Source organism: Pelobates fuscus, chromosome 5 (assembly GCF_036172605.1).
Source record: "Pelobates fuscus isolate aPelFus1 chromosome 5, aPelFus1.pri, whole genome shotgun sequence".
In the NCBI taxonomy this organism is placed as follows: domain Eukaryota; kingdom Metazoa; phylum Chordata; class Amphibia; order Anura; family Pelobatidae; genus Pelobates; species Pelobates fuscus.
This window is the reverse complement of record NC_086321.1, coordinates 256,969,571-256,983,639: the sequence shown is the minus strand read 5'-3', so window position 1 is coordinate 256,983,639 and position 14,069 is coordinate 256,969,571. Positions and strand designations below refer to the sequence as shown.

Below are 14,069 nucleotides of genomic sequence, written 5' to 3'. Positions count from 1 at the left end.
GATTAGGAACTAAAACCTTCCACATGCAACAGTATTACAAGGAATGCAAGTGAATGACAGCAAATGTACCAACATTGTCAGTGTATTTCTTTTATTTGATAAACATAGTGCGTTGCTTTTGCAGGAGGCAGTCTTCGTGAAATGGCTTACCCCGTTTTTGTAGGTTAGAAGAATTTTTTAATAAAAGCCACTTGCTGTGTGCAGTGAAGTATGCTCCGCGAGGTTTCATTTTCATTTTTAGAAAAGAAAAAAAAAGAGAGAGCCAACACTAGGAGCAGAATGCAATTTATCATTCAGAAGCTGTACACTTCTTTGCAGTTCTTAAAACTCTTGAGAACCTGCGAATGATAAACAAAAGCCTTGTATTGGACTCTTGGAAATTCGACAGCAGAATTATTTGCTGCCTTTGCATATGGTTGAAAGAAATTGTAAAAAAAAATCATTCAGAATTTGTATCTTAAAACATTCTCTAGCTGCAAGACTGGCCTTGACTCTGAAACAGCAATCTGTTTTTATAATGAACTTGTAAGCTAAACTGCCATCGCAAAGGCATTTAACTCTTTTTTTTATAACTACGACCTAAGTATATCGCGCGCTTCAAAACATTGAAAATAATCTACGCTTAGTAAAAAGTGTTGAGGTGTTATAAATGACACAAAAATAAACAATTTATAAAGGATTCAAAACAACCAATACATGTGCTATGTATTAATATCTTTAGAAGAAAGTGATTTTAGGGCTAAATTTTTTTTTATAAAAATGTAAAGGGAGTTGCTAAAGAGAAGTAAATGATTTTGAAACCAGATGATTTTAAATAATTAGCTATTTTAAAATAATGAGCAATATCTCCTAAGGCAGTTAAACAATCATAAATAATGTATAATTTTATTATAATGCAATGTATAATTATAAACAATCTTCTTAGCTTATTCACTAAACAACAAATTGTTAAAACCGAATTGCAAAAGTTAGGCTAAAATATCAAAACTCTGGCTTTAGTTAAGTTAGAAAATGTCTCCAAATTAGCAATTTTAGCTTACATTTTGAAGTTTTCTAATGCTAGTAGCTGTTATGCACATACTGCATGATTATGGTGAATTTCACAGGGCTAAATGTTGCAGTTCAGTTTCAATTTACTACATTGGGATGTTTGGCAAATTAAATAGACCTCCCAACTTTAAGGTCTGCCCTGCCATCCCGATTTTGCTCCCTGGTGTCTGCATCCGAGGACACCAGTGGACTCTTTTCGGAAGGAAACTAAATGATGATATGATATCATTTTTTTCCAGGGTTTTTTATTCCTGCTGACATGCAGACAGCAATTAAAGCGGTCTTTCAAGACTTCTGAATAACTGTCATGCTAATACACTGCTTGGCATGTTAAATGATGATTGCATTATAATTATTATTTATAAAACAAAATATAATCTGCAGAGCTGTCTAATGACTGAACAAAACATACAAGTCGTTAGCCAGTTATAATTACCGGGTTGTATTATTTAAGGATTAATCACTAGACACTGAATTGTGGTGAAATGATGAGGCTATTCAAGACGATATGCTGTTAGTAAATAATCCCTTAATAATTTTATAATGCAAACCAATGTTTCCTGGTGGTTACTTTTTAACCCAATAAAAACATGGACTGTGGATTTTATTCACTTAATAGAAAACTGATAATTCAAGAAGCGACTTTAGCAAAATGGTAATTAAGTTCAATAAAAAATTTTTTTTTAAAGCTGTGTCTGAAGTTATAACTTTTTTTAATATTCTTTATTTCAGTACAAGCATGTAGGGTCACAATTTTTACTGTATTTAATGGGAGCATGGAAAGGCGGTGGGGCTAAATAGTATTTTTAACACTATCGAATTCAAGAATACTTGTTTGTGTTCCTGACCCGATAGTGTTCCTTTAACCCCTAAATGACGGATGACGGACCGGGTCCGTCATGCTGGGGAAGCACTCAACGCCGGATGACGGGCCCGGTCCGTCATGCACTAAAAATTAACTCCAGGTTGCCGCAGTGCCGGTGATCGCGGGGTTAACGCTACTCTGGTCTGCCTCGGAATTTGAGGTCGACTGCTAGCACCCGATCACGCTGTCCCCGCAGCTGTGATCGCTCTGACAGGCTGTCAGAGCGAGCACATGTGCTGCAGGGACTCACGATCCGCCACCCTGCTCTTCCACGTCCAGTGTAAAGTGGAGGGAGATGGATCAGTGATGATCTGCTTCTCCCTGTAAAAAAAAAAAAAAAAAAGTAAAATCCCACTTTCCCCCAGCTTTCATAAAATTAACCCATTCCCTGCCAATTGATCACTGACTACATTGATCAATTGGCAGAGACTACATTTTACTGTGATGTGATTTTGATTTTTTTAACCTCTGATGGTTAACTTTAACTTCTTTGAACCCTTAGGGGTTAAATTTATTTTATTAATTAATATAAATATTTTAAAATTGTATATTTAGCTAGCTGGCTAGCTGGGGTGGGTGGAAGTTAGTGGCGAATTGGGGAATTTGATGTTAGGCTAGGGTTAAAAAAGGTTTTTTAAAAAGCTTTAAAAAGTTAAAAAAAGATTTAAAAAAGTTTTAATAACGTTTAAAAAAAGTTTTAAAAAATCCCACACCCCTTTACCCATTCCTAATAAAAATTAACCCCTTTTCTGCCAGTTGATCGCTGCCTACTGTGATCAAAATACAGATTACAGTATTATATTGTGATCTGATTTTTTTTTTAACCCCAGAGGGTTAACTTTTATTTTTTTTAACCCTCAGGGGTTCAATTTATTTCATTAATTAATTTAAATATTTTAAAATTAGATATTTTGTTAGCTCCGAAGGGTTGGAGTTATGAGAGATTAAGGAATTAACTGTTCGTGCTTTTTACTGCTAGTTAGGGATTAACGGTAAAAGAAAAATATAAAAATTTTAAAAGTATAAAAAAGTTTTAAGAAAGTTTAAAAAAGTAAAAAAAATTACTAAGAAAAAAGTTTAAAAAACTGTTCTAAAAAGTAAAAAAAGTTTAAAAGAGTAAAATAATACATAAAACATGCTCATTACCACTATACCTGGAAGAAACTAGCGAAAAAATTACCCCATGCTAAGGTTCAAAATATGCCTTTTGAAATACCCCAGGGTGTATTCTTTAAAAAATGGTATGCGTTTGTGGCGTAGCTTGAATAACAAACCAGCTAGACAACTCCAAAATGGAACATGGACACAACATAAAACTTTAAAGTTAGAAAAAAAAACTGAATGGCTGCGTCTCAAATGTGCCCCTTAAACATCTGCATTCCTAGACTCCGACGGCATAGCCGAGCAACATATGACGTATTATATACCCATAGCACACATAAGGTTTGCAAAATATACTGTGCAAACTCACTTTGTGTGTCAAAAAGGAAGAAAAATGCTTATTACCACTACACTTGGTACAAGCTAGTGGAAAAATTATCCCACGCTAAGGTTGAAAATATGCCTTTCGAAATACCCTGGGATGTCTTCTTTAAGAAATGGAATGCCTTTATGGGGTAGTTGGAATATATAGTCTGCTAAAATACTCCAAAATGGGACATGGACACAGCATAAAAATTTTAAGTTTGAAAAAACTTGGACTGGCTGTGTCTCAAATGTGCTCCTTTAACGTCCACATATACCTGGCAAAGGTACATACAGGGGTATTGCTGTACTCAGACGACATAGCTGAGCAACATATGAAGTATTATAGACCCGTACACACATAAGGTTTGCAAAATATACCCTGGGATGTCTTCTTTAACAAATGGTATGCCTTTATGGTGATTGTCGGAATATGTAGCCTGTTAAAGTGCTCCAAATTGGGATATGGACGCATCAAAACCTTCCATGAAAATTCACATCTGTTTTACAGCACTGTAACTTCACAAAAAAAGTGTCTAGGTCATATATTGGGCATATTGTTTTACTCAGAAGATGTAACTGAGCATAATTTGGGGGATTTTATGACAGTGGCACATATCAAGTGTAAGAAATACTCAGCATAAAAGCAACATGTATGTAAAAATGCAATTTTTTCCCACCTCAGCACAAACATTGGCATACATTGGTGTAAAAATGGTGACAAGTTAAGGCACAATATACGCCATATAAGATACCCTGGAGTGTCTGCGTTATCAAATGGAAGCCCTTTGTGGGGTTATTTGAACAGTCAAACTGGTATAATACCCCAAAATGAGACATAGGCCTGTCAAATCCATCTATGAAAATTCTAACTATAGAAACTAAAATAGCCTTTTCTCTTACATGGCATTGTAGCTTCACAGAATAGTGCCAAAGGCATACAATGGGGGTATCGTTATGCTCAGCAGATATAGCGGAACACAATATGGGGTTCTGTACAGGAATAGCACACACCAGCCTTACGAAATACGCATTCCAAAAACCTTGTCATATGTGTATATGCTAAATTACAGAGAAGACACAATTTTACTCCAATATTTATCAGAGATTGGCGATAAAATGGTAAAAAGTGTCAAAATAACCTTAGGTAAATAGCCTGTGATGTCTACTTTATATAAATATATACTTTTGTGTAACAATTTTGTTTTCTGTGATGGCTACTAAACTTACAAGACAAACATACCAACTTCTAAAATTGTTTCACATTGAAATTTTATTTTAGACCTTGTAGTTTGTCACCTGTAACTTTCAAAATCAGCTGAAATCCTACACATATTATGTAGTTTATAAATCAAGACACATAAATGAATTGATTTTAAATTACTTTTCGTAAGCTGGACATATTATGCACATGCTATTATTGCCAAAACTGTGAAAAAAATGATTTTATTCCCCCCATTTTTGGCATTTGCTTTATATTTAATGAGAATTTATCTATGTATATGTGACATCAAATTAAAGCCCCTTTTGCTCTCTAAAAAACAATATATAAAATGTGTTGGTGCAATAAATGACAGAGTTGCAAATTGAGCAAACAGCAAAAAAATAAAAAAAAATGGCTTGTGTCCTTAAGGGTAAGACAAGCTTTTGAAGCTGTGTCCTTAAGGGGTTAAAGTGATAGAAATTGCGTTTGATAGAAATGAAAGTTAATATTATATTGCCACCTGGGTGGCATAAAGAAAGCACGTACCTAGGCAGACACATAGTGCTTTATTCACTATGTCACTCATGTCTGATAAAGGTGTAGACAGGTGCTGGTAACTTTAGAAAGCACCCCAGATTATTGGCTAATAATGTAGGAATTGCAGTCGGGTGGCTAGGTTCTCAATATTCCAAATAAATAGTGTTTTGGTTTGCCATACAATTATTACGGTGAACCTAAATGACACTCACTCTTGGTTGATCTAATCTGTGCTGTTGACTGGGGCAGCATGCATGCTTCACATTGATGCACAGATGCTCTTTGCATAGGATAAACGAAGGAGAAATGGAAAGTACTTAACATAATCCTTTAGAATATATACAACATTTATTAATGCATTAGCTACTGTAAAAGATTCAAAGGTCAAAAAAAGTTTTCTTCCACACTGGTAAGTATTGAACAAGTTTATTGTGCAAGACTTCCACAATACAATACACCAAGCATGTCAAACTTGCGGCCCACAATGAATATATTTGCGGCCCACCTGCAATGTGGCCCGCATGAACCTATTTTATTTGGCCCGTCTTAGCCTTTGAGTTTGACATGCTTGCACTACACGATACAGTATGCAGATGATCATAAAATCTCTGTAAAGGTGTAACAGATATAAGAAGTAAGTATACGCCTATAACAGTTCTGCAGCATAAGGTCTATAAAATTCTACAATACAGGCAACATATTCACTAAACTGGGAAATTGTTAAGAACAGATTTGCTAAATTTTAGGCCAAACATTGTAAAAAGGTAAATCTGCTAGTTATCTAACTTTTAAATGGGTTATTTTGGCCTAAAATGTAAAATCCCCCTTCTCCTTTAGATGGTCTTACCATACCACCCAAGTGTCCCTATTTAGAAGAGACAGTCAATTTTGGGCGCAAATCCCTCTTTTCGATCCTAACGTCCCTCTTTTCTTGGCTCCCCATATTGAATATATATTGCGTATATATCAGAGCTCCACAGCAATAACATTCCCAGTAATGTGTCTTTAAAGAACAATAAATGTGTTTAGAAACCAGTCTGTGTAAATAAGACACATTGTTCTTGTTCTAAATTATATTTTAGTAATTTATTATTATTAGTAGCAGTACCCATAATGGGATTTTTAAAATTCCTCAGAACAGCCTGCCCATGCTCACACCCCCACAATTAAAGTGTCCATCTTTGGCAATATGAAATGTTGGAAGCAATGTCCAATACCATATGGCTTGTAGGGAGAATAGCGTTGTATATAAATTACAGCCATACACAAACATTCACACCAACATGTATTGTCTATTAAAATCTATTTTAAGATTGTTGAGAATGAGGTTCTTTTGGAAAGAAAGAACAAGGGACAATAAAACATATATTTTTTTTTTATTTTGCAGAACGAAAAGAAATAGTTAAAATTACATTTGCCCAAATGTGTTTTTCCTTCATCTTTTGATCCAGAGGAGGGTGAAAAGCCCTGATGCCTTCCCCCCAAAAGTCAACACATTTTAAAACAGTTTGACTTTTTACCAGGGGTCTGCTGGGCACCTCTTCTTGTCTCCCTTTTTTTTTTTACTTTTAACAGACAGCTGGAAACTCTCTGTTTGGGCAGTGCATGGCTTAGCTTATTGGCTCAGAGCAATCAGCTGATGACCCGAGTAAGTGAAGCTTAGCTCAGGAGAGCAAGCAGTAGCTTTAGGAGCTTCTGACACTCAAAGAGGTCAAACTGTTCTAAAACAATAGGAGGCAGAGCAACGAGCGTACCCCAAGAAAGAAGTCAAATTGTTTTAAAACACCATAATGATGTAGTGGTTATTGTGCCTGGAGTGTTCCTTTAATAAATACATCTTAGAATAAGAACTTAATGTCCTTTTTTATAATAATACTTATATTTATAGTGTTCAAAGAGACAAATTCCCATTATGAGACAGTAAGAATCAAACACTTGATGCTTCCATTTATGCTTTTATTTTTATTTTTCAGTTTTTTTTCTCCAGTTTTTAAAGTTTTAAAAAGAAAGTAACAGGGTTATCTCTGCTTCTACAATTTTAAAAGGGCCTGTGGTGGGTAAGGGAAAAAAAGGTGGAAGGGCTGGAGATTAGCAAAGCGTTTAAGGGTTAATAGGAGGAGATGCTTTTTAATAGGAGGAGACTAAATTAGGTAACCTTGGGCACTCCAGATGTTATTGACTCCATCTTTCAAAATGCTCTTACAATAATAATGCTGCAAAACATCACGTGAGATGTACATAGTCCACAATATCTGGAGTTCTGAAGGTTGCCTTCCCCCAGGCACTAAATCACCATTTACCTCCAACAAGCTTTTACTGGCAAGGATATGTCTTGTCACTGGGATTTCCCAGCTATGACCCAACTAAAGATATTATTTAAAGGGGCACTATAGTCACCTGAGCAACTTTAGCTTAATGAAGCAGTTTTGGTGTATAGAACATGCCTCTGCAGCCTCACTGCTCAATCCTCTGCCATTTAGGAGTTAAATCCCTTTGTTTATGAACCCTAGTCACACCTCCCTGCATGTGACTTGCACAGCCTTCCATAAACACTTCCTGTAAAGAGAGCCCTATTTAGGCTTTCTTTATTGCAAGTTCTGTTTAACTAAGATTTTCTTATCCCCTGCTATGTTAATAGCTTGCTAGACCCTGCAAGGGCCTCCTGTATGTGATTTTAGTTAAATTTAGAGATTGAGATACAATTATTTAAGGTAAATTACATCTGTTTGAAAGTGAAACCAGTTTTGTTTTTCATGCAGGCTCTGTCAATCATAGCCAGGGGAGGTGTGGCTAGGGCTGCATAAACAGAAACAAAGTGATTTAACTCCTAAATGACAGTGAATTGAGCAGTGAAATTGAAGGGGAATGATCTATACACTAAAACTGCTTTATTTAGCTAAAGTAATTTAGGTGACTATAGTGTTCCTTTAATATTTGCAACCCCCAAAGTTACAAAAGTGTTATGTTTGTATGATACTGCGGTTGAATTAGTGGATAATAGACACATAGACTGTTATTGTATTAAACTGAACACTTTATTACCATCTCTCAAGATGGAAATAAAAATGACATTTTGGGAACAGATATAAAATACACAGTTACAGAACAAAATAAAAAAAGTTACTCTTGAAAGTTTCAGCATGCAAAACACAGAAAAGTACGTTACATGTGCCTATTTCCTGTGGGTACTCTTTTAATTTACAGAGCCCTTGGGGAAGAAGAGAGCCAGAGTTATTGCCACATGACATTTCAGGCCATGGCTGATGTCTCAACTAACATACTGCTGCCATTATACCATAAGGACATGTATGTACCTTACCTATTTAGGAAGCATGGGACAGTACCTGGCTAACATATTGGGAGATTACTGTCCCTGCTTCTTTGCAAGAAAAACCCTGTGTGTTTACATGAAGAGAAATTAATGGTTACCTTCTGATAACCAGGCTTGTTGCAACAATCCTGAACAGATGAACTGAGAATAATCTGACCAGCGAATAAAGAGAGAGGTGAGGAGAGAATGCAAGTAAATAAAGACATTTTTTTTTATCAAAGTAGCATATCGTATTTGTCTGAGGCAGCTTTTAAAAATGATTTTCAAATAGGCAAATAGGTATGCACCTCATCCCACTGCCAATAATGTATGTTGGCTCTGGATTGTAAGCTCCTTGGAGTAGGGTCCTCATCAAGCTATTGCTCCTATGAAAGAATGTATTAGTTTGTTGTCAAACCCTCCTCCACCTTAAAAATATTGTACAGCGCTGCAGAATGGTTGACACTATATAAATGTCAATAAAAATAATATTTGCTAATATTTGAAGTGAGTTACAGGATAACACATTTACAACTGACTGACAGCTGCCCACTTGGTTACTATTGAAAGGGCAGCTGATTCCATAAACCAGTATATCAAGCCAACTGTACACAAACATTCAGCTTGGACGTGATTCAAAAAAACTGACTTGGGTCGGTCTGTCAAGTCAACTGGATAGATACTGATGTTCCAGTTTGAAAAAAAAAAAACATACAGGGAAACAGTCAGCTGAAAAAAAAAAAATGAACAGCCAGTGAGAAAACAGTTAAACACTTTTTAAGTGGAACAATTTGTTTTTTTTTTCCACTCCATATTTTCTGGGTTTTGTGAATAGCGCAAGTATTGTACCTGTCATGGTTGATTATATATTTCCTACCTGTTCTATGTTAAATTTTGTATATATTGTATATTAATATTGTATTTGTATTTTATTGTACACTAACTGTAACAATGCAATGATTTGTGGACCCAGGACATACTTGAAAACGAGAGAAATCTCAATGTATCTTCCCTGGTAAAATATTTTATAAATAAAATAAATAATTGTCTGCATTTAGGCGACTATCATAAGTTGACATTATCTGACTTTTCATTTTCTGAAATGTCAGACTTTAGTTGATAAAACCATGAACACTTTCCAGAACATTTTACTATTTTGTGATTTTTACAATACGGAAAACAAGGGATGTTCATAAAAAAAGTATAAGTCAGCTTTCGTTCTTTCTCTGTGCTTTCTTTAAGATGGCAACATTTTTAGTTCTTTCAAACTGCTCTCTATAAGTAGCTCTTTTAATTTCTGTCCAACAAGCACTAACTTGGATGTTAAAAAAATAAAAAAGCCACCAGCAAAAACAAAAGATCAATGTTCTTGTGAAAGATCAAATGTGAAAACTGTAGAGACTAAGCCAGGTCATAGAGTTGAGATCTCAGAAGACCTGTTCTTCATTAATAGTGTCCCAGGAGAGGTCACACTCTACCTGTCCATAGACTTATGGAGCTTCACATCCCTCCCTTTCCTCCATACTGTGGGTCGTATTCCATCACAGCCTTTCTCTGACATGTTGGGCCAGTACTGATGTAGATACATAGAAACATGAACACACTTTTTTTTCTTGTCTTAATCAGGCCTTTTCTTTCTTCTTCTCTGTCTTGAAAAGAGGACACAGCACTCACTCGTGACATGGCAGGATGAAATGTGAGGTCTGGGATGGTCTTAGACTAGTTCAGATTAAAAGTAATCAAATGACAGTCTTGGAATGTAAATTGACATTCTTGACTGCAGCTATTTCACAACCATGAAACACCCCTAACAGCACACAGGATTAGGACAAAATGTTACATAAAGCAGTAAAGAGGAAAAAAAAACTCCAACCCAAAAACATTGGGCTTAAAATACATCTCGACAAAGCAATGCACATTTTCAACTGGGCTTTGTAAAACATAAAAAGACCTTTCACAGATTCTTCATGAATTGTTAGATAATGCAGCCCGTATGTGTTAACCCCATGAGTGCCTAAGGACAGCAATAAACATTTCAGTATATGATTCTTTATTTAGAGCATAAAGAGAGAAAAGCGTTAATGTTTTCAGCGACAAAATCTTGCAAAAAAATATTTGTTTACTTCGTCTGTAATTTAGGTAGGTAAAAAAAAAATATTCTTCTATTTCTCCTTACTGTATTGCCCATGAATATTCCATATTAATGTCTACACCGTCTAACTTTTGCATTAACAAAATCTAACTCATAAAGCCTCCTTCACCAGCGGTAGTTTTCATCATTCAGAGCCCCAGTTTTGTCCTCATGTATCTCTGCAGATGTATGGTCTGCACACCCATTCTAAAGCAACCTTTGTAGCTCAAATTTCATGGCTGTATTCAATCAGCCAGGTGGGAAGGATAAGGAAGAGGACTGCATATTAAGTACACTACAGGTATCTTTGCAGCCTGCAGTAAGAGCCTTCAATACCCATAATTGTACAGATAATTGGTATAACTGTACATTTCATGTGAGGGCCATGTACTCACAGACAGATATTATTTTTACACTCTGGTGGCATTTTAGGAAGTTACATTCTAACAAATACACAAATACTAATTTATAGTTTTCATGTATCTGTTTGTGTTACCAATTGTATTAAATATTGAAAGATATTGGATTTCATTTCATCTCTGAAACCTATTCTCCCCTTCAATATTTCAGTAAAGTATGAACAAAAAAAAAAAAAAAGGTTGAATGTATTTTGTAATTTATCCCCGAGTAGAAATCTATAAACAAAATTGTTATTTAGTCATGCAGTTATATATATTTGTCAAACTAATATTATGCTATATTTTTATGAAGACCACTTTGTATTCAAGGGGTTGTCCTATGTCACCCATATTAATTATTACTAATTCTATATCACATAATAAGGCCTCAAATAATCAACAAACTTGAATAAGAATCATTTACAAGAAATGCGTTTCTAAAAAGTCTTTCAGATTATTTATTCAACCGCATAACCTAAAAGGCCAACAAAAAATGTATTAAACTGTGTACAGTGATATTTAATATGTTTGCAAAGAAATATATGACACGAATGGCAACATAAGATATACAAGCTTTGGACCAGTCAGCATATGTTTATCTAATTAACTCTTAAACTTAAAATTGGTCCTATTTAAGCTATAGCTTGTTGTTTTTATTTAATTTTTTAAAAAATTTTATAATAGGATTTTACAAACCTGTTTTAGTTAGTGCGAGAGAATGAAACCTGGGTAATGTTTCCAGCTAAATTAAACATCCATCTCTGATATAACATTCCTTAACTAAATAAAGCATGGGCCTTGGTAAAACAGTCTTTCTGAGCTATGTAAACTTTGAAAAACACAAGCAAGCACTGAAGCTTGCCCATCTTCTGAAGGAACGGATGATGACAGAGTTTGGGTTCTTAGTGAGATGCCAATATGTTTTTAACACTGAACCAGATAATTATTTTGGGGGGCTTATTCACTAAACAGCGAGTCTTGCTGAGATGACTACTGAGCAGAAAAAAAAAATCTGCAATTTAAATGTTATACACAAAACTCTTTATTTAGTTTAAAAAATAATTGTACAGGGGTCAATACATTCTATGTTTAAAAAAAAAAGTTAATAAGTAAAGTTTTTTTTAAATGTTTGCAATAGGAGTAGATGTGCATAGAGAGAAAATCTAGGCCCCCACGTATGATTGCCATTACGAAATAATACTTAAATTAATAAACATTACAAAAAAGTTCAAAACAGTGCCATAAAATGTATATTTTAACTATAATTTATTTATTAACCAGCAACATTGTAGGCCACACTTGGTAAGTCTCTTTAAGCATATTACAGACTCTGCTAAATGAACAAAGTGATGCTAAAAGTATAGAGAGCCTTGCATGCAGGTTTAGGATATTTAAATTTCTAACGAACTCAACAAACAAAATTTATACAAGTATAATGATTTTGACAATTCTATATATATAATTTGTCTAACATTCTTTGCAGAAATTCAGTAAATATATATATATATATATATATATATATATATATATATATATATATATATATATATATATATATATATTTGTTATAAAGTCACTATGCCTGGGCACTTCACTGACACTTCATCTAACTGAGGCAAGTGATTATTTTGTACTACCCTTAACCCATCAAGCTTTACAGCGGCTTAACTCTGAGGTTAAATGGGAACTATCATAAATCACACAGTGCTTTCAGAACCCCTTTAATTTCTGTCAGCATTGCTATAAGCAGCTGGTACTTGCAGCCCTGTCTCCCTGTGTTTTGCTGCTTGCCGTTTGACAGGCCTATCTTCCACACTCCAAAAGGGGCCTTTGATCACTGGAACAAGACATGTCACATTAAGGAGGATAAGGAGTCACTGAAAAAATAATAGAGCTAGGGCTCTCTATGTGGCCGATCGCCACTTAAAAGGAGTAAGACCCCTAGCCATCCTCTATCCATTCATTGATTAATGTTGCATGGGGAGGAAGGCTGTGCAAGGCAGGCTCACTAATCTGGATAAGCAGGGCTGAGCAGATAAGAGGGGTAAGACATTGATTTTTTTTTATTTTTTTTTTTACAAACTTTTACTGAGAAGTAAATAATATTAAAAAAAAGTATCTCGGTTGACAGTACAGTACATAGTTTCACTTCACTTCCTAAAACGTGCTGCCACTTGCCGGCTTGTGTAAGAAAGCATCCCTTCATACAGGGATCAGTACATCCCACAGCAAACAGTGTGTGGCGGTTTGTGTGTGTGTGTGTGTGTGTGTGTGTGTGTGTACACATGACAACGCAGAACGCGCACACACAAATGAAAACAGCCATCAAATGCAACAGACATGCACACCAATTTTATAAGGTGTGTCATGTATGTGAGGCATATCGGATACAAAAAAATACACTAGTTAACACTATATATATATATTTTATAGGGTTTTTTTCCAGATCCATTTCAATAAAATAGTAAGTTTCACTAATGTGAGCATTCTATGGCTGTATTCTCAATTCCAACATGCAGCTCCATGCCTAGAGCAGGCACACACAATCAGAGCAGTAATGGTGACCCATTCTCCATCCTAGCTATGGAGATTAAATGGAGTTCCTTACCATGGCTGCATGCTGCTGCTCTCTTCTACACCCCTCCTGTTTCCTTTTCACTTTGAAAAGTGACCGTCCCAACGTTTCGACTTGTTCTCTGACAGTCTCTCTCACTTTATGCTGCTCCTTTCCTTCTCCGACAGACTTGTGTCTAAACTTCAGGTAATGTGCTCATGCAGCAGAGCTCTTCACACAAATCTAGATTTTTTTTTTGGTTATGATCTTGCTTAAAGGAGACAGAGTCCTCCTCTGCCAAAAAAAAGAAAAAAAAAGTTTAGGAAAAACTGAAGACATCCATCTGTATGATGAGGGGTGAGAGGGGAATACTGGAGTGGTGGATAGGAGGGAGCAGAGGCTGCAGAGCAAAACCCCTTTCTGTATATTTACTTTACTTTCTGTTATTTAAACGGATATAAAGCAACACATTAAATGCCACCAGGATTTTTTTTTTTTTTTTACTGGTGAATTAACCTGTGATCTGGAAAGTCACAAAAACTATATCAAAGTTGCT

The 14,069-nt window shown here is 35.3% G+C and overlaps 1 protein-coding gene across 2 annotated transcripts in view; it reads right to left on the bottom strand.

The window, feature by feature from the left end:
- BNC2 (basonuclin zinc finger protein 2) overlaps positions 1-13,736 on the bottom strand; it is a 569,366-nt gene extending 555,630 nt beyond the window's left edge. Inside the window, exon 1 of one of the 2 annotated variants that reach the window (XM_063455247.1) lies at positions 13,568-13,736. In XM_063455247.1, the coding sequence (XP_063311317.1) occupies positions 13,568-13,570 (3 nt within the window). In that variant the 5' untranslated portion in view covers positions 13,571-13,736. The remainder of the gene's footprint in view (positions 1-13,567) is intronic. The other variant, XM_063455245.1, reaches the window with a different exon arrangement.
- Between the last annotated feature and the right edge of the window lie 333 nt (positions 13,737-14,069).